Raw genomic sequence first — 22,524 nt, forward strand, 5'->3', positions numbered from 1 at the left:
GCAACGCCATGCCATACCCTGTGGACGGCACTTAAGTGGAGCCAATTTCTTCCTACAACAGGCCAATGACCAAAAGCACAGCTCCAAACTATGCAATAACTATTTATGGAAGAAGCAGTCAGCTGGTATTCTGTCTATAATGGAGTGGCCAGCACAGTCACCGGATCTCAACCCTATTGAGCTGTTTGTGGGAGCAGCTTGACCGTACGGTACGTGAGAAGTGCCCATCAAGCCATCCAATTTGTGGGAGGTGCTTCGGGAAGCATGGGGTGAAATCTCTTCAGATTACCTCAACAAATTGACAACTACAATGCCAAAGGTCTGCAAGGCTGTAATTGCTGCAAATTGAGAATTCCTTGACGAAGGCAAAGGACACAATTGTTATTTCAATTAAAAATCATTATTTATAACCTTGTCAACATCTTGACTATATTTCCTATTCATTTTGCAACAAATTTCATGTATGTTTTCATGGAAAACAAGGACAATTCTAAGTGACCCCAAACTTTTGAATGGTAGTGTATATCTGCGTTATAGCACACTTGACATTTAAAAGGTCATTTCTCATTGAGCAGACATGCCACGTTTACCATGAACGTGGTCTCCGTGGACTCTGAAATAAAATTGCTTTTAAAAAGGTGCATAGCTGACAAACAGCAATCGGATTGAAACTTGGGCAAGGACACAGCAGCCTATACACAAGCTTTAAGTGTTCCACAGGGATGACAATAGCAGTGGTTGTGGTGTGTGGGGGAGGGAGGGAGGGAGGGAGGGAGGGAGGGAGGGAGGGAGGGAAGGAAGGTCAGAGCAGCAAGGCTTTATAATGACTGCTGATTGACCTTTATCAACAATGGGCCAGTGGTTGAGAGAGTTGACCTTGTCAGCAGCCCAACTGTGTCCTTGCCTGCCAGTAGCTGGCTGTGAGCTGTGATTTGCTGCTCAACATGCTGTGTGGTCCCAAAATAAAATAAAAAACACACAACAAATGCATTTTCGTTCTGGTATCCATGGTAACGTGTTATTGTGCTTGTTCTGTGAACTTGTCCAGGGTCTTTTGCCACCAGTTTGGTAAATAATATCCAAAACAACAGAGCATAGCCTACTTTTTACTTTGTAATAAAACGCAACATATTGGCACTAATTTGTGCATTTCTCCTTTGCCAAGATAATCCATCTACCTGACAGGTGCGGCATATCAATGAACTGATTAAACAGCATGATCATTACACAGGTGCGCGTTGTGCTGGGGACAATAAAAGACCACTCTATAAGTGTGCAGTTTTGTAACACAACACCACACAATGCCATAGATGTCTCATGTTTTGAGGGAGCATAACACCTGATGAAACTGTGGGTTTGCACAACCAAAGAATTTTTGCACCAACTGTCAGAAACCGTCTCAGGGAAGCTGCAGTTCGGGAATCATGACCAATGTTCCCTCTAAACTGCAGGCGTGCGCGGCCGCGCACCTCCTCCAGGACTGCGGTGCAGAAGAAATGCCATGCAAGAGATTGAACTTCACTGAGTTCACCCCTTTAGTTTGCACTAAATAGATCAACGTTTCTTCTGTGATCGATTCAACATTATATCAATCCCTTTTCAATGCAACAAACCAAAACAGATCTAACTTTGCAAGATTGAGTCTGGGATTTTGTTGTAGGCAGAGCCAGAGCGCAACGGAGTAGAATTCTACTGGCTGGGGTAGTTTACAAGTGGTCTTTCAATCACCCGCGAGTGAATGCGCTTTTCAGATCAGTGCCGAGCGTGTGCACATTTGTTGATATTCTTTGCTAGTTATCGAGTTAATAGCCCAGTTTTGGATAAGTATAGGTCAGCAATGGGAAGTTACTGCTTCCTACAAGAGCGCAAAAAGTGTAGGCTACATTTCAAGCTGGCTTTGAAAAGTCAGTCTGGTAAAAAGCTTATGTCTTAATTAAAAGTGGCAGTGTTGTATTTTGAGACAAACTTGAGTGTGCAAATAAGCCAATAGGCAGAGGGGTAGCCTACATTGTCTAATTTTCTATATGGTAATAATAACTTTTATTTTGTAAAGTGGTTTCTTGCATCATACAACACAATACAATGCAATTTACAGTAACACCCCTGGTGTTACAAACCAAGTAAAAAAATTATTCATTAATGTCATCATGTAAAAACGTTATTAAAAGTGTCATGCAATGTGTGCCTGCAGGATACTGTAGGCTATAGCATAGAAATCAAAAGCTATTTCCATGTGAAAACGTTATGGGATTTGCTCCATTGGTTTTGTTGGTAGGCCTACATTATGCTAAAATAGCCACAATAGCCTATTGACTACTGTCTAAATCTGTAAGAGTACAGCCTTAGCCGGAAGTTGCATAAAATTCTAACAAGGTTCAAGTTTCCACTCGGAAGACCTAAAATGTGCTCAGTGCCCAAAGAATTTGACGGAACATTGGTTGTAACTGACTTAAGTGGGTAAACACCCACCTTCGATGGCCACTGGCATGGTGGAGAAGTGTGCTCAACACAGATGAATCCCGGTTTCAACTGTACCGGGCAGATGGCAGACAGCAGCGGTTTGCTGATGTCAATGTTGTGAACAGAGTCCCCCTTGGTGACGGTGGGGTTATGATATGGGCAGGCATAAGCTACCGACAATGAACACAATTGCATTTTTGTATTTTATATTTAACCTTTATTTAACTAGGCAAGTCAGTTAAGAACAAATTCTTATTTACAATGACGGCCTAGGAACAACGGGTTAACTGCCTTATTCAGGACAGAACTACTGATTTTTACCTTGTCAGCTCAGGGATTCGATCTAGCAACCTTTCAGTTACTGGTGATGGCAATTTCAATGCACAGAGATACAGTGGTTCCTCCTTTAAAAGTTGTGTCATACTGCGGCTCACCTTGCGTGCTGCCGCAGCATTCTGTGGCAAGTAATTTCATTGTCAGCCATTTTTTCTGTTACTGCAAGTTATTGCTAGTTTGACCACCAGAGGGCATCTTTGAGAAGCATTTGATAGTATTCCGTATTGGCATTACCAGAGAATTTAAAACCTTTTTTGTAATAACACAGTATATGGGATTGATTTTAAGAAATTTGGCTTAATTAATTTGATTAATATTATGGTGTTTCTATTCAGAGAAAAGCAAAAAACTAAACCCTCAGGGTTTCCATTAGGATGGAATGGAAAATACGGTGATGTACAACGTGACGGTCGGTAGTGCAGTACTGGGCTATTTAGCTGCGGTTGCCGCCAGTTGTTTTTTAAATTGAACCTTTATTTAACTTGGCAAGTCAGGTAAGAACAAATTCTTATTTACAATGAAGGCCTACCCCGGCAAAACCCGGATGGCGCTGGGCCAATTGTGCGCAGCCCTATGGCACTCTCAATCACGGTCGGATGTAATACAGCCTGAATTTGAACCAGGGACTGTAGTAAAGCCTCTTGCACCGAGATGCAGTGCCTTAGACCGCTGCGCCACTCGGGAGCCATGACCAATATATAAATATAGATATATATTTTTTTTTTTATAACATTAACCGTGTGTAGGTAGATACGTGTGTAGGTAGATGTGGAAAGATAGATACAAATGATTTGTTGCAAGTTGAGGGGGTTCACACCTAGCTCGGCTATTAGACAATTCTTTAGTAAAGGTTGAATAGTCTATTGTTCAGCTAATAGCCCATCCTGCTACACTTCTGAAAAACTAATAATACTTTTCCCCCTTTCCACATGTTAAAGATTCCAATTGATAAAGGGTTTTTCGCCACAACCGGCCCCAACCCCAATTAATACATTTGGGCAGTCAATAGCATGCTGAACTTTGGGCTAGAATGTTGAGGGTTCGAAACCTGCTCCCTGCTTGTTACCTCATGTTTCAGCATGGTAACGCATGGCTCCATGTCGCAAGGATCTGTACACAATTCCTGGAAGCTGAAAATGTCCCAGTTCTTCCATGGCCTGCATACTCACCAGACATGTCACCCATTGAGCATGTTTGGGATGCTCTGGATCGACATGTACGACAGTGCGTTCCAGTTCCTGCCAATATCCAGCAACTTCGTGCAGCCATTAAAGAGGAGTGGGACAACATTTCACACGCCACAGTCAACAGCCTGATTAACTCTATTCAAAGGAAATGCGTGGCGCTGCATGAGGCAAATGGTCACACCAGATACTGACTGGTTTTCTCATCCACGACCCTACTTTTTTTAAAAATAAGGTATCTGTGACCAACAGATGCATATCTGTATTCCCAGTCATGTGAAATCCATAGATTAGGGCCTAATTCATTTATTTCAATTGACAGATTTCCTTATATGAACTGTAACTCAGTAAAATCTTTGATATTGTTGCATGTTGCATTCATATTTTTGTTCTCTGTAATTGCTTATATGATACAGAATGTTCTCCCCATTCTAGAGTAATAGATTAGATAATTTGTCATGTTGTGTAACTTTTAATGAGATGGTTTTCCAGAGTAGTTCATGTATATCACAGTGCTTCCTCAAACAACAGCCATTCTGTCTATGTAGCCTACATGAGCAAGTCAGCCAGTCATGAGAACAAATTGACAGAAATAAAAGCAAAGAAAACAGACATGTAGGAATTCCATGATACAGTGCATTGACCATAAAAATATACTTTACAATTGTATTGAATTAGTTCTAATTGCTTTCCATCATCATGTGATCCAACAGACTTCCTGCTTTTCAGTTTTATCATGAATCTAGAGGCCAGCTCCACTCATAGGACACAAGACAACAGCTCTGAGGTCTAACTCAACTTCCAACCATATACACATCATCTACAAAATGATGGCTTATTGCCTGCTCCAGCCTTTCTACCACTGTGCTTCTTATGGGGCGGAGTGACTTGACTTCCTGTTGTCATGACCATGGGTGACAGTCTTCCCTGTCCTGATGATCCATGTCTATTTCAGGCTCTGGCCACTACCCGTTCTGGGTCAATCCATGAAGAGAGTGCCTTTTATGTCCTGGTGACATTGTGTGCACATTTTGATAAAACACTCAATTTAACAATTGGATCACAAATCTACACTCTAACTAAACATTAAAAAAATCCAATAGTAGTGTGTTTTACATTTTGGCATGTCCCACGTCATGTTTGTCCGACTTGAAGATTTTAACCAACTTAACCGTCAAATTTCCCCAAGTTTTCACCATCATTGTAATATAATTTGTTGCTTTGACAATGACATTTCTGGAAGTGATTATTTATCTCATGTGATTAGTGATTCATTTACATTTGTCCCTCAGGTCAACCAGTTAGGTGAACTGAACTGAATTTTAATATGGTTAAATTATTCCTTAAAAAAATGTAAATATCAAAAGGAGGGGATGGGGAAAACATGTTTGTTATGAAGTTAAACATGTGCTCTTTGACAGAATGTTCCAATTTGGTGAAATAAGAAAGTTACACTACCCGAAAAGGCACTCTATTTATGGAAGGACACTTCTGTGTTCACTGATCTGTGAGGGGGCTGGATAGGTGTCCATTCCTCCAAGATCTATGAACACAGACAGACTAGTGCCTACTACCTGTCCTATTGACCCAGGGCTAGGTGCCGTAGAGTCCTGTCATCCAAAGGTTCGTCAGAGAGAAAGAGTGTTTCTCACAGTTCCTCTTCTTCCCTTCCCTTCCAGCTGGCCATTTTCAAATGTCTGGCCTAGCAAATGCTTCTACAAAGGCATTTCTCTAAACGCAAGAATGTTTACAAAAAACAAAGTGCCCGATATGTCACCCAGGCAAGCAGACCTTCCCTGCAAACAGTAGTCCCACTATAGTGAAAAATATAGATAGGACAAAGAGTACATATGAGGACCCCACCACAGTGTTGTTGGGTAGTTTATAAGGTTGACCCCCGACCTCATCGATGTAAAATCCTATAGGAAATATCAGAGCTGCCATACAGAGCAGGATCACTATGGAGGAGAGAGGAAACAAAGTTTAGAAACAGTCTTCTTAAAAACACTATTCACAGTACAACATATTTAGGGAGCAACATCTCTTACAACATTTAAAGAGCAGGCAGCAACATGATCTCAGTCTAAATTCTAGATTTGCGTTTTCATCGTCGTGGAAACCTGACAGATCTGAAAAAAAACAATTTACATTGTCATATTACATTGTCATTACTTGGTTATTATTATACCTCAAGAGGTAATTCTAGCCCGATAATGATTAGGATAAAATGACCTCTGGAAGTATAATAATAACAAAGGAATGTTATTCCGTCATATCCCTTGGACCAGTAACGGAAACGGCGCTCGTTTCGAATCTCCAAGCCGAATAGGTGAAACATCTCTTGATGTGTCCTTGAGCAAAGCACTTAACCCTAACTGCTCCTGTAAGTCGCTCTGGATAAGAGCATCTGCTAAACGGGCTAAATGTTCAAATGGAACAGTGCTGAGTGGCTCCTTGAACACCTACAGTAAATTGGGTCGCTATGAGCAGAGCTAAAACCAGGAGGAGGGATTTTACCACTCTTAGGCTACCTGCCGCCCACACAGTTACCACACAAACGCTTTTACTAAAATGAAACCAAAGTGACATTCATCTCGGCTTACTCAAATCAATTTGCTAACATCCATTAGTGACATAACAAGAATCTCAAGGTGCTTCAAAGCTGTAACTAATGGCTTTCCCTCAAATCACAGCCTGTTCCCTAGTCTACTGTACTACTTTAACCAGAATAGGGGATTAACAGGATTCTGTCTGGCACCACTCATAACTTAAATGGTGACAGTGTTGGCCATGTTTCTGTATTTATCGTATTGCAGTCTTGGTCTCTTGGCCAGGCCGTCACTGTAAACGAGAACTGGTTCCCCATTGACCTGTCTGGTTAAATAACCGTTCCATAAGTCAAAATGAAACGTACTCCCAGTGAAGGCGATCCAGCGGGCGTAACGGGTGGCCTCGCGGTGCCAGTGTGATGCCACCAACAGGCCGCAGGTCACCGTGAGGGAGATGATGCCCAGGATGATGAAGAAGAGGGTGGTGACCCACTCAGGGGGCAGCCGCGGGGGGATACAGGTCCATTCACGACCGTGGATGGTCTGGCACTGCCGCACCAGGCCTACCGTCAGGGAACCTAGAGAGAGGGAGAGAGAAGAGACAGATCAGTCAGGGTTAGATCCCACACAGCAGCAGTCCCACTGTCAGAGCATCTACAGAACACAGGAGGTTGGTGGCACCTTAATTGGGGATGGTTGGAGCGGAATAGGTAGAATAGTATCAAATACATTAAACACATGGTTTCCATGTGTTTGATGCCATTCCATTCGCTCCGTTCCTGCCATCATTATAAGCCATCCTCCCCTCAGCAGCCTGCACTGCTACAGACAGAGTGCTTGATCACATACACCCACGGAGGGAGAATATCTTCCATCACACACAGAGCATACTCTCGCTGTTCAGGTCAACTGTGCTCTCACACACCACAACAACATGTCACTTTTCGGCAGAATCTTTTCATTTTCTGGTACACCTTGTTTTATTCGAAGCAACATAACCCAGAGCAGTAGATTGCATCAGTTCTAAAATATCCCTCAACTTGTGACAGTATCACCATTAGAAAAGCTAAGATCTGTATGAGGCATCATTGCATTACATCACATCTGGACTAATGACCTCCCTAGTGACACTGGATTCCACTTCCAGTGCCCCGTGACCACACAAAGTAGAGCTAAAGGAAGGTTGGTATGGTAACAAGGCTGAAGAGTGGGACGCTTAGGCCCTGGACCAATGGCAGGGGTCCCCGAGGAATCAATCAATGACGTAAGACTTGGACTAAGGTAACTGAGCTAAATGACTACCGCCCTGTAGCACTCACTTCCGTCATCATGAAGTGCTTTGAGAGACTAGTCAAGGACCATATCACCTCTACCCTACCTGACACCCCACTCCAATTTGTTTCCCGCCCCAATAGGTCCACAGACAACGCAATCGCCATCACACTGCACACTGCCCTAACCCATCTGGACAAGAGGAATACCTATGTAAGAACGCTGTTCATCGATTACAGCTCAGCATTTAACACCATAGTACCCTCCAAACTCGTCATTAAGCTCGAGACGCTGGGTCTCGACCCCACCCTGTGCAACTGGGTCCTGGACTTCCTGACAGGCCACCCCCAGTTGGTGAGGGTAGAAAACAACATCTCCATCCCGCTAATCCTCAACACTGGGGTCCCACAAGGGTGTGTTCTCAGCCCTCTCCTGTACTCCCTGTTTACCCACGACTGCGTGGCCATGCACGCATCCAACTCAATTATCAAGTTTGCAGACTTCAATACAGTGGTAGGCTTGATTACCAACAACGACGAGATGGCCTACAGGGAGGAGGTGAGGGCCCTCGGAGTGTGGTGTCAGGAAAATAACCTCACACTCAATGTCAGTAAAACAAAGGAGATGATCGTGGACTTCAGGAAACAGCAGAGGGAACACCCCCCCTATCCACGTCGACAGGACAGTAGTGGAGAGGGTGGAGAGTTTTAAGTTCCTCGGCGTACACATCACGGACAAACTGAAATGGTCCACCCACACAGACAGCGTGGTGAAGAAGGCGCAGCAGCGCCTCTTCAACCTCAGGAGGCTGAAGAAATTCGGCTTGTCACCAAAAACCTTTACAGATGCACAATCGAGAGCATCCTGTCGGGCTGTATCACCGCCTGGTACGGCAGCTGCTCCGCCCATAACCGGAAGGCTCTCCAGAGGGTAGTGAGGTCTGCACAACGCATCACCGGGGGCAAACTACCTGCCCTCCAGGACACCTACACCACCCGATGTCACAGGAAGGCCAAAAAGATCATCAAGGACAACAACCACCCGAGCCACTACCTGTTCACCCCGCTATCATCCAGAAGGCGAGGTCAGTACAGGTGCATCAAAACTGGGACCGAGAGCCTGAAAAACAGCTTCTATCTCAAGGCCATCAGACTGTTAAACAGCCATCACTAACATTGAGTGGCTGCTGCCAACATACTGACTCAACAACAGCCACTTTAGTAATGGAACAATTGATGTAATCAATTTATCACTAGCCACTTATATATATATATATATATATATATATGTTTACTTACCCTACATTGCTCATCTCTTATGTATATACTGTACGCTATACCATCTACTGCATCTTGCCATCTGATGTAATCAGATGTATCACTAGCCACTTTAAACAATGCCACTTTATATAATGTTTTCATACCCTGCATTACTCATCTCATATGTATATACTGTACTCTATACCATCTACTGCATCTTGCCATCCTGATGTAAGGTATAACTAGCCACCTTAAACAATGCTGCTTTATATGTTTTCATACCCTACAATACTCATCTCATATGTATATACTGTACTCTATACCATCTACTGCATCTTGCCATCCTGATGTAAGGTATAACTAGCCACCTTAAACAATGCTGCTTTATATGTTTTCATACCCTACATTGCTCATCTCATATGTATATACTGTACTCCATACCATCTATTACATCTTGCCTATGCCGTTCAGCCATCACTCATTTATATATTTTTATGTACATGTTCGTATTCATTCCTTTACACTTGTGTGTATAAGGTAGTTGTTGTGAAATTGTTAGGTTATATTACTTGTTAGATATTACTGCATGGTCGGAACTAGAAGCACAAGCATTTCGCTACACTTGCATTAACACCTGCTAACCATGTGTATGTGACAAATACATTTGATTTGATTTGGATGGCTCAGGACCAGAGCCCCTGACACCAGAGAGAGGAAGAGAGCTGGAGGGAAGAGGGGGAGAGAGAGAGAGGGATGGAAGGATAAAGAAAGCAGAGGGAGGACCCAGAGCCTCTGAAACCACAGAGAGGAAGAGAGCTGGAGGGAAGAGGGGGGGACAGAGAGAGGGATGGAAGGATAAAGAAAGCAGAGGGAGGACCCAGAGCCTCTGAAACCACAGAGAAGAAGAGAGCTGGAGGGAAGAGGGGGAGAGAGAGAGAGGGATGGAAGGATAAAGAAAGCAGAGGGAGGACCCAGAGCCCCTGACACCAGAGAGGAGAGATGAGATAAAGGAGAGGGAGGAAAAAAGAGAGAGGGAGGAGATAAGAATTCACATCAGAAAGTCACTCACTGTCAAAGAGCCTCTCCTCTCCTGCCCAAAAGTCTGGTGGGTCCAATTATGTCAGCAAGCTAGGCCTGCTGAACACATAACTCTTCCAACAACAATAAGAGCATATGAACCCCACCCTCCCTAACCCAACACAGAACGAGCCAACTCAGCAACACTCAACCCCCTCGTCCATCCAGCTACAAAAGACAATTCATCGGTATAGATTTGAATGAGAGAAATGTGAAATTAAATCCTCCGACCCCTTTCATCCCCTTCTCTGTCACGAGACGAGGAGTTATCCCTGAGCCAGCACTTTGTGTCTTCCAGAAGCTGGAGACAGAGAGGAGAGATGAATAGCGGGCAAGGCTTGTGCGATATACTCTATACCGGCTATTTCAAAATACTGATGTTATGATTTTCAATACTGTTTTCATTTTTGGGGGTCGGGGCACCACCAACTTGCAGGGGCTGCGTGCTATGCCACTGCTCATAACTATAAGTTAAGTACAACTATAAGAAATGTAAAATGAGTCAAATAAATGATATCCAGAATTGCATTTGGTTTGCTAACTTGCTATCTACGTGGCTACATGTCAAGATTAAGCTTCTTGGTTGGATCAGAGACATTCTACCCCTTCCTGGATCCAGATCCCTGTTGCCTCAAGTGTTTTGTGCGTCCGCGGCCCTTGTGTGCACATTCGGTAATACCGTATACCCCGGTATGGTACAGAAACGGTATGAACATCTGGATACCACCCAACCCTAGGCAAGACACAACCATATTTAGTCTATTGGATTAGAGAGATGGACAGAGATTTACAAATACCCCATTATGGTTCTGAGACAAGAACATACATCACTGAGGTGGGAGGGAGGGAAGGAGTATGGGCCAATATGATGAGCCCTGCTCCCTCAAAAGGACATATAGTACACTGCCCTTGGTCATGTAAAAATCTTCCCAGTGTGAAATAGTTCCCAATCGTTCTGATTGTGACCACATGTTGTAAAATTTCTCCCAGCGTGAAAATGTTCCCAGTTCAATAAATGCACAAGCCTCTCTTTATGTGGATGGCTGAGCTCATCTCTTTATGTGGATGGCTGAGTGGATGGCTGAGTGGATGGCTGAGCTCATCTCTTTATGTGGATGGCTGAGCTCATCTCTTTATGTGGATGGCTGAGTGGGTGGCTGAGTGGATGGCTGAGCTCATCTCTTTATGTGGATGGCTGAGTGGATTGCTGAGCTCATCTCTCTATGTGGATGGTTGAGTTCATCTCTTTATGTGGATGGCTGAGCTCATCTCTTTATGTGGATGGCTGAGTGGATGGCTGAGTGGATGGCTGAGTGGATGGCTGAGTTCATCTCTGTATGTGGATGGCTGAGCTCATCTCTTTATGTGGATGGCTGAGTGGATGGCTGAGTGGATGGCTGAGTGGATGGCTGAGCTCATCTCTTTATGTGGATGGCTGAGTGGCTGAGCTCGTCTCTTTATGTGGATGGCTGAGCTCATCTCTTTATGTGGATGGCTGAGTGGCTGAGCTCGTCTCTTTATGTGGATGGCTGAGCTCATCTCTTTATGTGGATGGCTGAGTGGCTGAGCTCGTCTCTTTATGTGGATGGCTGAGCTCATCTCTTTATGTGGATGGCTGAGTGGCTGAGCTCGTCTCTTTATGTGGATGGCTGAGCTCATCTCTTTATGTGGATGGCTGAGGGGATGGCTGAGCTCATCTCTTTATGTGAATGGCTGAGCTCGTCTCTTTCTCGCCTTTGATTTAGCTATTATCGATTGACAGTGCATATATTTGTTAGTTAGTTAGCTAGCTAAATCAAAGGCGAGAAAGAGACGAGCTCAGCCATCCACATAAAGAGACGAGCTCAGCCATCCCCTCAGCCATCCACATAAAGAGACGAGCTCAGCCATCCCCTCAGCCATCCACATAAAGAGACGAGCTCAGCCATCCCCTCAGCCATCCACATAAAGAGATGAGCTCAGCCATCCACATAAAGAGACGAGCTCAGCCACTCAGCCATCCACATAAAGAGATGAGCTCAGCCATCCACATAAAGAGACGAGCTCAGCCATCCCCTCAGCCATCCACATAAAGAGATGAGCTCAGCCATCCACATAAAGAGACGAGCTCAGCCACTCAGCCATCCACATAGAGATGAGCTCAGCCATCCACATAAAGAGATGAGCTCAGCCATCCCCTCAGCCATCCACATAAAGAGACGAGCTCAGCCATCCACATAAAGAGACGAGCTCAGCCATCCACATAAAGAGATGAGCTCAGCCATCCACATAAAGAGATGAGCTCAGCCATCCACTCAGCCATCCACATAAAGAGACGAGCTCAGCCATCCACAAAGAGTAAATGGAATGGTATTCAATAGCATTCCATTTATTCCGTTCCAACCATTACTATGAGCCCGTCCTCCCCAACTGAGGTGCCACCAGCCACCTTTATTTATTTTATTTAACTAGGCAAGTCAGCTAAGAACAAATTCTTATTTACAATGACGGCCTACCCCGGCCAAACCCTCCCCTAACCCGGATAACGCTGGGTCAATTGTGCGCCGCCCTATGGGACCCCCGATCATGGCTGGTTGTGATCTTGCCCGGGATCAAACCCGGGGCTGTAGGTACGCCTCTAGCACTTCCTTAGACCGCTGCGCCACTCAGGATCCCATTGATGTGATGACACATGTAGACCTACTGTATGTGGATCTAATGCTGATCACAGCTGTTATGTCGTGGCTAGTGACATGGCACCCTAATGTAATACTCATTACTAAACCAAACTGCTGTGTCCTGTTTCCTCATCCATTACAGTGATCACATTTGCTTCCCAATTACCAGAATCCCAAATGACTGGTAGTAAGTTACACTACCAACCCTGATACAGATCATGTTACCAGACAGATCTGAGTGGAAAACTTCCCTTCAACAGGGTTTACTTACTTCAGCTGATTATTTTGAGGCTATACCCCTTCAACAGTTTAGATAGATATACAGTAGAATAGATGTGTCAACTATGAGGTAGCATACCTATGAATGGTTGTATGAGTCTGAAGTGGAACGTACTGCATGCATACTATATTGATTCCATGATCTCTGAGCCCCTCCATTTTCTACACAGGATATCCTGTTCCTTCCCTATACATTATTTTATCTAAGTGAAGAGCACAACATAAATAGGCGTAGGCTACCAGGACTTCACATCCCAACCACTTCATATCCTTAGTGAAAAGGTCCTGCCTCAGAAGCATAGTATCACATATTCCACTGTCAAAGAATCAAAGATACTGATTCAATGTTAAAAAAGTGACATAGTATATCCTATCATGACACAATATTTCTCTCTCTTAAGCAAGCTTACACACCCATTCCATAGCTTGTCATGTAAATTGTACTTTTTGTTCTATGGGACTCTTGGGGGAACATTTCTACTTCGTGGGACTGTTCAGCAGCTGTTTTAAGTGTGCAACACATCAGACATCAAGCTTGTCTGATAGCCAGGGCATTGAGACAGAGGGGTGTGTGTGTGTGTGTGTGTGTGTGTGTGTGTGTGTGTGTGTGTGTGTGTGTGTGTGTGTGTGTGTGTGTGTGTGTGTGTGTGTGTGTGTGTGTGTGTGTGTGTGTGTGGGCCAATGTCTGTAGTTAGTAAACACAGCCCCAGTCAGTCCCCTGCTGCTTCCGACTTCACTACAGAATACCTGCGTAACAAGCAGGAAATTAGCTAGTCTAAGACACACACACACCTCTATAAACTTGTATAAAGCTTCACTTCCTGGATAACTACAGAGAGGTTTGCTGTAAACAAATAAACCATAATGATTCCTTTCCAGGCTAAACTTCAGTTGGTGAGAGACATTTGTGTTTATAACAACATCTGCCAATCTGATGGAGTCATTGTCAACATCTGTTTATCTGTGAGCAATAAGCATCATCTGGTGCTGCCAAAATACTGATACCATAGGAAAGAGCATAAGTTAGACCGGCAAGTTAACTTCATTGGCAGGAACAACTACACTCATAGGAAAAAAAGGTGCCATTCTAGAACCTAAAATGGTTCTTCAGTTGTCCCCATAGGACAACCGTTTGAAGAACCCATTTTTGGTTCCAGGTAGAAACCTTTTGAGTTCTATGTGGAACCCTTTACATAGAGGGTTATACACAGAACCCAAAAGGTTTCTACCAGGAACCAAAAGGGATTCTCCTATTGGGATAGCCGAATAACCCTTTTGGAAACCTTTTTTCTAAGAGTGTAGGTCTAAGCATTTATCTATTTCACCTTGACAAAACAATATGTTTGGACTTCAGATACACAAACAGGGCCTTCCAGTCAAGGTAATTTCCTTGATAATTAACCTGTGAGTGCTTCATCTGAAATAATTCTCCCTCCCAGCAGACCTCATCAGGAAAGACTCCACACATTACCATTTACAAACAATGCTTCTCTCCACCTGGTAATTACTATTAGGCTGGAACAAAAGGCTTTTAACCCTGCTTGATTTCATACCTTCTCTGTGTGGGATGAGAGGGGAAGTCTCACAAGGGAAGTCTGGCTAGTAATGACTGAAAACACAATATGGGTGGACCTCAAGCCTGTTTCTGTTCCTTCTTTGTATGGTATGTTCTACCTGAACGCTCCTGGACTGTGCTGTAACAGTGTAATGGAGGTGTGTTCTACCTGAACGCTCCTGGACTGTGCTGTAACAGTGTAATGGAGGTATGTTCTACCTGAACGCTCCTGGACTGTGCTGTAACAGTGTAATGGAGGTATGTTCTACCTGAACGCTCCTGGACTGTGCTGTAACAGTGTAATGGAGGTATGTTCTACCTGAACGCTCCTGGACTGTGCTGTAACAGTGTAATGGAGGTGTGTTCTACCTGAACGCTTCTGGACTGTGCTGTAACAGTGTAATGGAGGTATGTTCTACCTGAACGCTCCTGGACTGTGCTGTAACAGTGTAATGGAGGTATGTTCTACCTGAACGCTCCTGGACTGTGCTGTAACAGTGTAATGGAGGTATGTTCTACCTGAACGCTCCTGGACTGTGCTGTAACAGTGTAATGGAGGTATGTTCTACCTGAACGCTCCTGGACTGTGCTGTAACAGTGTAATGGAGGTATGTTCTACCTGAACGCTCCTGGACTGTGCTGTAACAGTGTAATGGAGGTGTGTTCTACCTGAACGCTCCTGGACTGTGCTGTAACAGTGTAATGGAGGTATGTTCTACCTGAACGCTCCTGGACTGTGCTGTAACAGTGTAATGGAGGTATGTTCTACCTGAACGCTCCTGGACTGTGCTGTAACAGTGTAATGGAGGTATGTTCTACCTGAACGCTCCTGGACTGTGCTGTAACAGTGTAATGGAGGTGTGTTCTACCTGAACGCTCCTGGACTGTGCTGTAACAGTGTAATGGAGGTGTGTTCTACCTGAACGCTCCTGGACTGTGCTGTAACAGTGTAATGGAGGTGTGTTCTACCTGAACGCTCCTGGACTGTGCTGTAACAGTGTAATGGAGGTGTGTTCTACCTGAACGCTCCTGGACTGTGCTGTAACAGTGTAATGGAGGTGTGTTCTACCTGAACGCTCCTGGACTGTGCTGTAACAGTGTAATGGAGGTATGTTCTACCTGAACGCTCCTGGACTGTGCTGTAACAGTGTAATGGAGGTATGTTCTACCTGAACGCTCCTGGACTGTGCTGTAACAGTGTAATGGAGGTATGTTCTACCTGAACGCTCCTGGACTGTGCTGTAACAGTGTAATGGAGGTGTGTTCTACCTGAACGCTCCTGGACTGTGCTGTAACAGTGTAATGGAGGTGTGTTCTACCTGAACGCTCCTGGACTGTGCTGTAACAGTGTAATGGAGGTATGTTCTACCTGAACGCTCCTGGACTGTGCTGTAACAGTGTAATGGAGGTATGTTCTACCTGAACGCTCCTGGACTGTGCTGTAACAGTGTAATGGAGGTGTGTTTTACCTGAACGCTCCTGGACTGTGCTGTAACAGTGTAATGGAGGTATGTTCTACCTGAACGCTCCTGGACTGTGCTGTAACAGTGTAATGGAGATATGTTCTACCTGAACGCTCCTGGACTGTGCTGTAACAGTGTAATGGAGGTATGTTCTACCTGAACGCTCCTGGACTGTGCTGTAACAGGGTAATGGAGGTGTGTTCTACCTGAACGCTCCTGGACTGTGCTGTAACAGTGTAATGGAGGCTATAAATTGTCATTAATATGTACATTTTCAGGTTACAATTAATTCTCAAAGTGCTGAGCATATAATAAGAGATATAACATGATTATAACCATGTCACCTTAGATTTATTAAGTGATGTTGTTGGCCAGGGGTTAGCGTGTGACATTGGTGACCAGGGGTTAGCGTGTGATGTTGGTGGTCTGGGGTTAGTGTGTGATGTTGGTGGTCTGGGGTTAGTGTGTGATGTTGGTGGTCTGGGGTTAGTGTGTGATGTTGGTGGTCTGGGGTTTGTGTGTGATGTTGGTGGTCTGGGGTTAGTGTGTGATGTTGGTGGTCTGGGTTTAGTGTGTGATGTTGGTGGTCTGGGGTTAGTGTGTGATGTTGGTGGTCTGGGTTTAGTGTGTGATGTTGGTGGTCTGGGGTTAGTGTGTGATGTTGGTGGTCTGGGGTTAGTCTGTGATGTTGGTGGTCTGGGGTTAGTGTGTGATGTTGGTGGCCGGTGGCCAGGAGTTAGTGTGTGATGTTGGTGGCCAGGGGTTAGTGTGTGATGTTGGTGGCCGGTGGCCAGGGGCTAGTGTGTGACGTTGGTGGCCAGGGGTAAGTGTGTGACGTTGGTGGCCAGGGGTAAGTGTGTGACGTTGGTGGCCAGGGGTAAGTGTGTGATGTTTGTGGCCAGGGGTAAGTGTGTGATGTTGGTGGCCAGGGGTTAGTGTGTGACGTTGGTGGCCAGGGGTAAGTGTGTGATGTTTGTGGCCAGGGGTTAGTGTGTGACGTTGGTGGCCAGGGGTTAGTGTGTGATGTTGGTGGCCGGTGGCCAGGGGCTAGTGTGTGACGTTGGTGGCCAGGGATTAGTGTGTGATGTTGGTGGCTAGGGGTTAGTGTGTGACGTTGGTGGCCAGGGGTTAGTGTGTGACGTTGGTGGCCAGGGGTTAGTGTGTGATGTTGGTGGCTAGGGGTTAGTGTGTGACGTTGGTGGCCAGGGGTTAGTGTGTGACGTTGGTGGCCAGGGGTTAGTGTGTGACGTTGGTGGCCAGGGGTTAGTGTGTGACGTTGGTGGCCAGGGGTTAGTCTAGGGGTTAGTCTGTGATGTTGGTGGCCAGGGAGGACTTGTGGGAGGAAAGTGGGATTTTATGTCTGGTTTGGTCTCTCCTATGTTTTCATTCTTTGTATAAAAAAAGAAAAGAATGATCACGAATGAGACCATTAAAATCTAAACATAGGACTCAAAAGTTTGCTTTTCCATCCTGGCTCCTACCTCACAATGACAAGGGGAAAATGTCACCTATCCCGGTTGTTTATGCAGTAGGCCACAGCATGGAACTACAATCTGCTGGCTACAGCTGTAGCTAAAAGGCATTAGCTCATTCTAAATGACCCATCGTTTAGTCGTAGCCTTTATTGTTGCACTTCATTTTACCATGTCCTCAGACTGGGTACTGTAGATGAACTACAAATGCCCCAGTCTGTCTGTGTCAGATGCATATAACATACAGAGAGTGAGTGGAGAGCTGAACAGACCTCCAAGGACATAGCCGGATATGTGGCCCTCACTTCACCACTGAGTCTGACACACTATTTGTCAACGGTCAGCCTGCTCTTAGACCACTGCACCACTCGGGAGGTGAGTTGATAGCTAGTGTAACCGATGTGAAATGGCTAGTTAGTTAGCGGTGGTGCGCGCTAATAGCGTTTCAATTGGGTGACGTCACTTGCTCTGAGACCTGAAGTAGTTGTTCCCCTTGCTCTGCAAGGGCCGCGGCTTTTGTGGCGCGATGGGTAACGATGCTTTGTGGGGGCAGTTGTTGTGTGCAGAGGGTCCCTGGTTCGAGCCCAGGTTGGGGCGAGGAGAGGGACGGAAGCTATACTGTTACACTAGTACAGGGTAGCTTATATGCCTTGAAGGGACATGGGGTATCAGGGGATGTTGGGGTGAAACAGTAGAGGGCAGTTCATTTATTACCAGCTGTGGAGGATCCTGATTGGTGGTTTGAGGACAAGCCCCGAGAGGCCAAGCCCCGAGAGGACGAGAGCGAGAGAAGATGCCAAAGTAGCTCACTGTATTTTGGAGGGATGGGGTGGATGTGGGGAGAGGGTGGATGTGGGGAGAGGGTGGATGTGGGGAGAGGGTGGATGTGGGGAGAAAGAGGGCAGGACTGCTTGTATAAAGTGTAACAGAAAATGTAGGTCTTAGATGATGCCACATTATAAGATTGTGAAGCTCAAGAGAAAGGTCACCAGAATGCCAAAGTGTTATATTTGGAAGAGGGTGGTGGTGTAGTGTGGCTGATGCAGTAGAATGGAAAGAGAATGATTCAAAAACATTGGGTTACGTGAACTGAAATCCTAGAAGAATAGTGTGTCAAAGGGGTTAATTAAGCAATAAGGCCTGAGGTGGTGTGGTATATGGCCAATATACTATGGCTACGCATTGCAGAGTGCCTGGATACAGGCCTTAGCCATGGTATATTGGCCATTTAACACAAACCCCCAAGGTTCCTTATTGCTATTATAAAAACTGGTTGCCAACGTAATTAGAGCAGTAAAAATAAATGTTTATACCCGTGGTATACGGCTGTCAGTCAATCAGCATTCTGTGATGAACCACCCGGTTTATAACGCACATTATTGATCATTGTCAACAAAGCCCCTTGGGGGCCACACAGGGCGATAGCCAGCTGTAGCAGCCTACAGCCAGATGATAGACACTAGACAGATAACGTGTGGAAATATATAAATGAAGTTAAATGCCCTCACCTAACTTACCAGTTGCATCTCCTGTGTTGATCCAGTCTGGATTAGCAATACTGGCGATGGCAAAGATATCTGCCGCTAGAAAGAGGCATCCTGATATGACGGTGAGTTTATCCATTTCTCTGACGCGGATGCACTCTTCTCTTCTCCTTTACATTGAGTCAATAAGGAAAGTCTCCTTTATCTCGCCCTACGAAGGCAAATAGGTCTGAAGAGACTCAGGCATTGATTTCAACGTCCAATAGCAATGTTTTGGTCTTGCCCAGTGGAAGCATTGTCGTAGTCCTCTTGGGGGAGAAGGGCAAAGCCTCTCATCTTTGCGGCGCATACGCAGCAGTCCTGGTGTAGGAGTTAATGCAAAGACGTTTCCGTTATGTGAAAAGTTGCCTTTGCAAACTGCCTTCCCATTGACTTATAAATATCGACCATGGCCCTGGCTATGAACGCCCGCTGTTTCACCCATTCGCCCAGTAATGCAACCTGGTAGCTTATGGTGTCTGGGAAAAAATATATTTGAAAGATGAGTGGAAGGAAAATTCGAAAGTTTTGCGACCATTTCGCTGTTATTAGGACATTAAGCGATTCTTGCAAGCGTGCACACTATACCGCTTATTTCCTGTGTTCCTTTCTCTTCTCCATCTGATATTTCTTCGTTGCAAACAAATTCCATAAAATACATATCTTGAGCGCAATTCTCTGATTTCATATAATATGCCAATATTCCCTGAAACAGAAATAACGGTATTTGTCCCTCTTGAAATGCCCGTCAGATGAATGCATTCGAGGTAGGAATCAGTGGTAAAAAAAAAAATCGTTGTTCTCTCAAGTATTTTTAGCAGACGTCAACTCTCGCGAGATTCTGTACAACTCTGTCAAACAGAGAACCAAGTGATTGGGCGCGTTTGAGTAGTAAGGCTAAAGCAACTGACTGTCGACGAAAGTCGGGGGAGGTGCATCTGCAAAAGCAGAAGGTCGTACACTAATGTGGTTTTCCAACAGCAAGGCTCAGATCAGCATGGCAGTGTTGCCAAGGTTTTCTTTATAATTTCGAGGAAAAAAACGTGTCTCCTACATCTACTCACAAACTGAAATTATATCTGTGTACAATATACAATCAATTAGTGAGATAGAGCCTCAATCACCTTGATTCATTCACTGTAGGCTGCACATGGTTCCTGTTTCAGTCACGTCTTTGGGCCAAACAAAAACACCCTAATGATTGGTTGACAATAGAGCCTCCCACAATGCAGGTGATGGCTGCAGGATGAAGTTTGTAAAGAGCAATTGCAGAAACTTACAGTCGAACATTTTTATATAATGCAAATTGACAAAAGTGATCTGCTCGAACGCACCCTAAATCTCTGCCTCATATTTCTGCTATACCAACCAGGTTTCCAACCTTTTTTTGAGCGTGAAGTAGCCTACATGTCGGATAAAACATGTCATGACAGGCCTGATGGAAACAGAACATTTTTCGGTAAACTATCCAAATGACGACAAAACAAAATACGCTAGACAAGGTGGGATCTTTTTGTCTAGGTAAAATGAATTATGCGAGAAATGTCGTGCGCGGAAATATTGATATAATAACCATCATATAGAAGTACATTAGTCATCCCACTACAACGCATCGGGAAAGCATAATGTTTATTAGGATACAGATTAAATAAATTATGATGCGCTTCAGAGGGTGGTGAAAGTGCAACGTGATGAGCTTGATGCTCCTTTCCAATAAATATCGAGGGTCTTATTCTGGTGGCTGCCCTTTGACAAATAAAAATTATCTCGCTCTTTTGTCTATAATAATCTCATAATGTAGGCTGGCCTGCCCGCACTGTATTTGCGAGCTGCTTGCTAGAGCACACGTGCCAATACCAGAGTGGGCACATTCGCTATATAAAGCAATATTTTTGGGGTGGGAAAACCATCAGTAGAGTTGAAAATATGATGGAAACCAATTTAACTTGTATATTTTATTCGGTGCATGGGTATTTAACCACAAAAGTTATTTTATGTACACTATGTCATCGCACACACAGTATTTTAACTGCAACAAGTCAATTTGATGGAAACATCTCTGGTGGGAAAATGAGCATATTGTTTTCATGCAGATTTTTGAATATTCGCATGAAAACCTGTCGCCAATTGGATTGAAACCTAGCTACTGACAACAAAGTACACGTCGACAATGTATGTTTGTAAAACATGTGTCTCAGGGTTCGATTTTTAAGATAAAATGTTCATTTAGATTTGTTTATTTCACATCCATTAATGAAATACTAAAATAACGTTAAACTCTCATTTTCAGCTTTCAAAATGTTTTGAATTTGTTTTTCTAAAGCGTTTCATGTCTGGATGTCACTGTTTTGCACTGTTTTTGTCCTGTCTCACGCATACTTTTGACATTCTTTTATGTATTACACTTACAAAAGTCTTGATAATTACAAAATATTTAATGCACCTGTTTAAAAAAAAAGTCAAAAAAATGGAAACTATATACATATTAGATGTGCATAAACCATGTGATACTGTTTTTTACCCAAAATACAGTATTTTGTCATTACCACCATGACAAGCAAATTACATGATAATAACCTTTTTTCAAAAGTTTCTGTACATGGTTACCATAGATATGAAAAGTGGCAGTGGAGCACATGGGTGTCATGGAGGGGAATTCCAATTTTGATGCCATGAAATTATAGAAAAATAAATGTAAATATGACTTGAGAAGATAATATTTTTTATTGTACCTCATTACCAAATAGGCTATAATTTCATCAAATTATGTTAGATTTTTGAAATGATGTTTTAATTATGTGTATTTAGGATACATTGTATGCTAGCTGTTCAACTGGAGTTAGCATGCTAGAATCCCTGCTATTTATGACCAAATATCGTAAAAATGTAATTCCCACCACACCTCATTACCACCACATAATGAACTGTGATGGTAAGGACAGAATCTGGTGGTAATGACACAATGTATTAGTTCATTCATTTTTACTTACCTTAAGACCTGATAAGACAAACAAATTACATAAATGATCATGGTTAAGTTAAAATTGAACACTTATTTGCTAAATAAGCCCCTTACATGTTGTATTATGTTAGGATTATCTATTTATGTGACACACTATGGTTATTACTGACTTTAATTATTTATTTAATAAAAAAAATATATAATGCCCCCTAAATCAACCAGGGAGAGGACAAGGACATACACTATATATATACAAAAGTATGTGGACACCCCTTGAAATTAGTGGATGAAATTAGTGAATTCGCCGATTTTAACCACAGCCGTTGCTGAAAGGTGTATAAAATCGAGCACACAGCCATGCAATCTCTATAGACAAACATTGGCAGTAGAATGGTCCATATTGAAGAGCTCAGTGACTTTCAACGTGGCACCATGATAGGATACCACCTTTCCAACAAGTCAGTTCGTCAAATGTC

General features: G+C 43.9%; 1 protein-coding gene across 2 annotated transcripts; it reads right to left on the reverse strand.

The window, feature by feature from the left end:
* Positions 1-4,432: 4,432 nt before the first annotated feature.
* LOC115152910 (uncharacterized protein C16orf52 homolog B) lies at positions 4,433-19,924 on the reverse strand. Of its 2 annotated transcripts, none has more exons than XM_029697839.1 (3): positions 19,072-19,924; positions 6,895-7,107; positions 4,433-5,938 (listed from the first exon to the last, which is right to left on the reverse strand). In XM_029697839.1, the coding sequence occupies exons 1-3, from the start codon at positions 19,184-19,186 to the stop codon at positions 5,754-5,756; spliced, it is 513 nt and encodes a 170-aa protein (XP_029553699.1). In that variant the 5' UTR covers positions 19,187-19,924; the 3' UTR covers positions 4,433-5,753. The 2 variants fall into 2 exon arrangements, with proteins under 2 accessions (XP_029553699.1, XP_029553700.1); XM_029697840.1 differs by having other exon boundaries at positions 19,081-19,921.
* Between the last annotated feature and the right edge of the window lie 2,600 nt (positions 19,925-22,524).

Source organism: Salmo trutta, chromosome 18 (genome assembly GCF_901001165.1).
Source record: "Salmo trutta chromosome 18, fSalTru1.1, whole genome shotgun sequence".
NCBI classification, from domain to species: Eukaryota; Metazoa; Chordata; class Actinopteri; order Salmoniformes; family Salmonidae; genus Salmo; species Salmo trutta.

Bases quoted from the DNA above. Each gene is read 5' to 3' on its own strand.
- LOC115152910 (XM_029697839.1), bottom strand. From the start codon at position 19,186: ATGGATAAACTCACCGTCATATCAGGATGCCTCTTTCTAGCGGCAGAT. The intron at 7,108-19,071 runs GTGAGGGCATTT...CCCTCTCTCTAG, and splicing joins AGATGCAACTGGTAAGTTAG to GTTCCCTGACGGTAGGCCTG. The intron at 5,939-6,894 runs GTACGTTTCATT...TCTCCTCCATAG, and splicing joins CTGGATCGCCTTCACTGGGA to TGATCCTGCTCTGTATGGCA.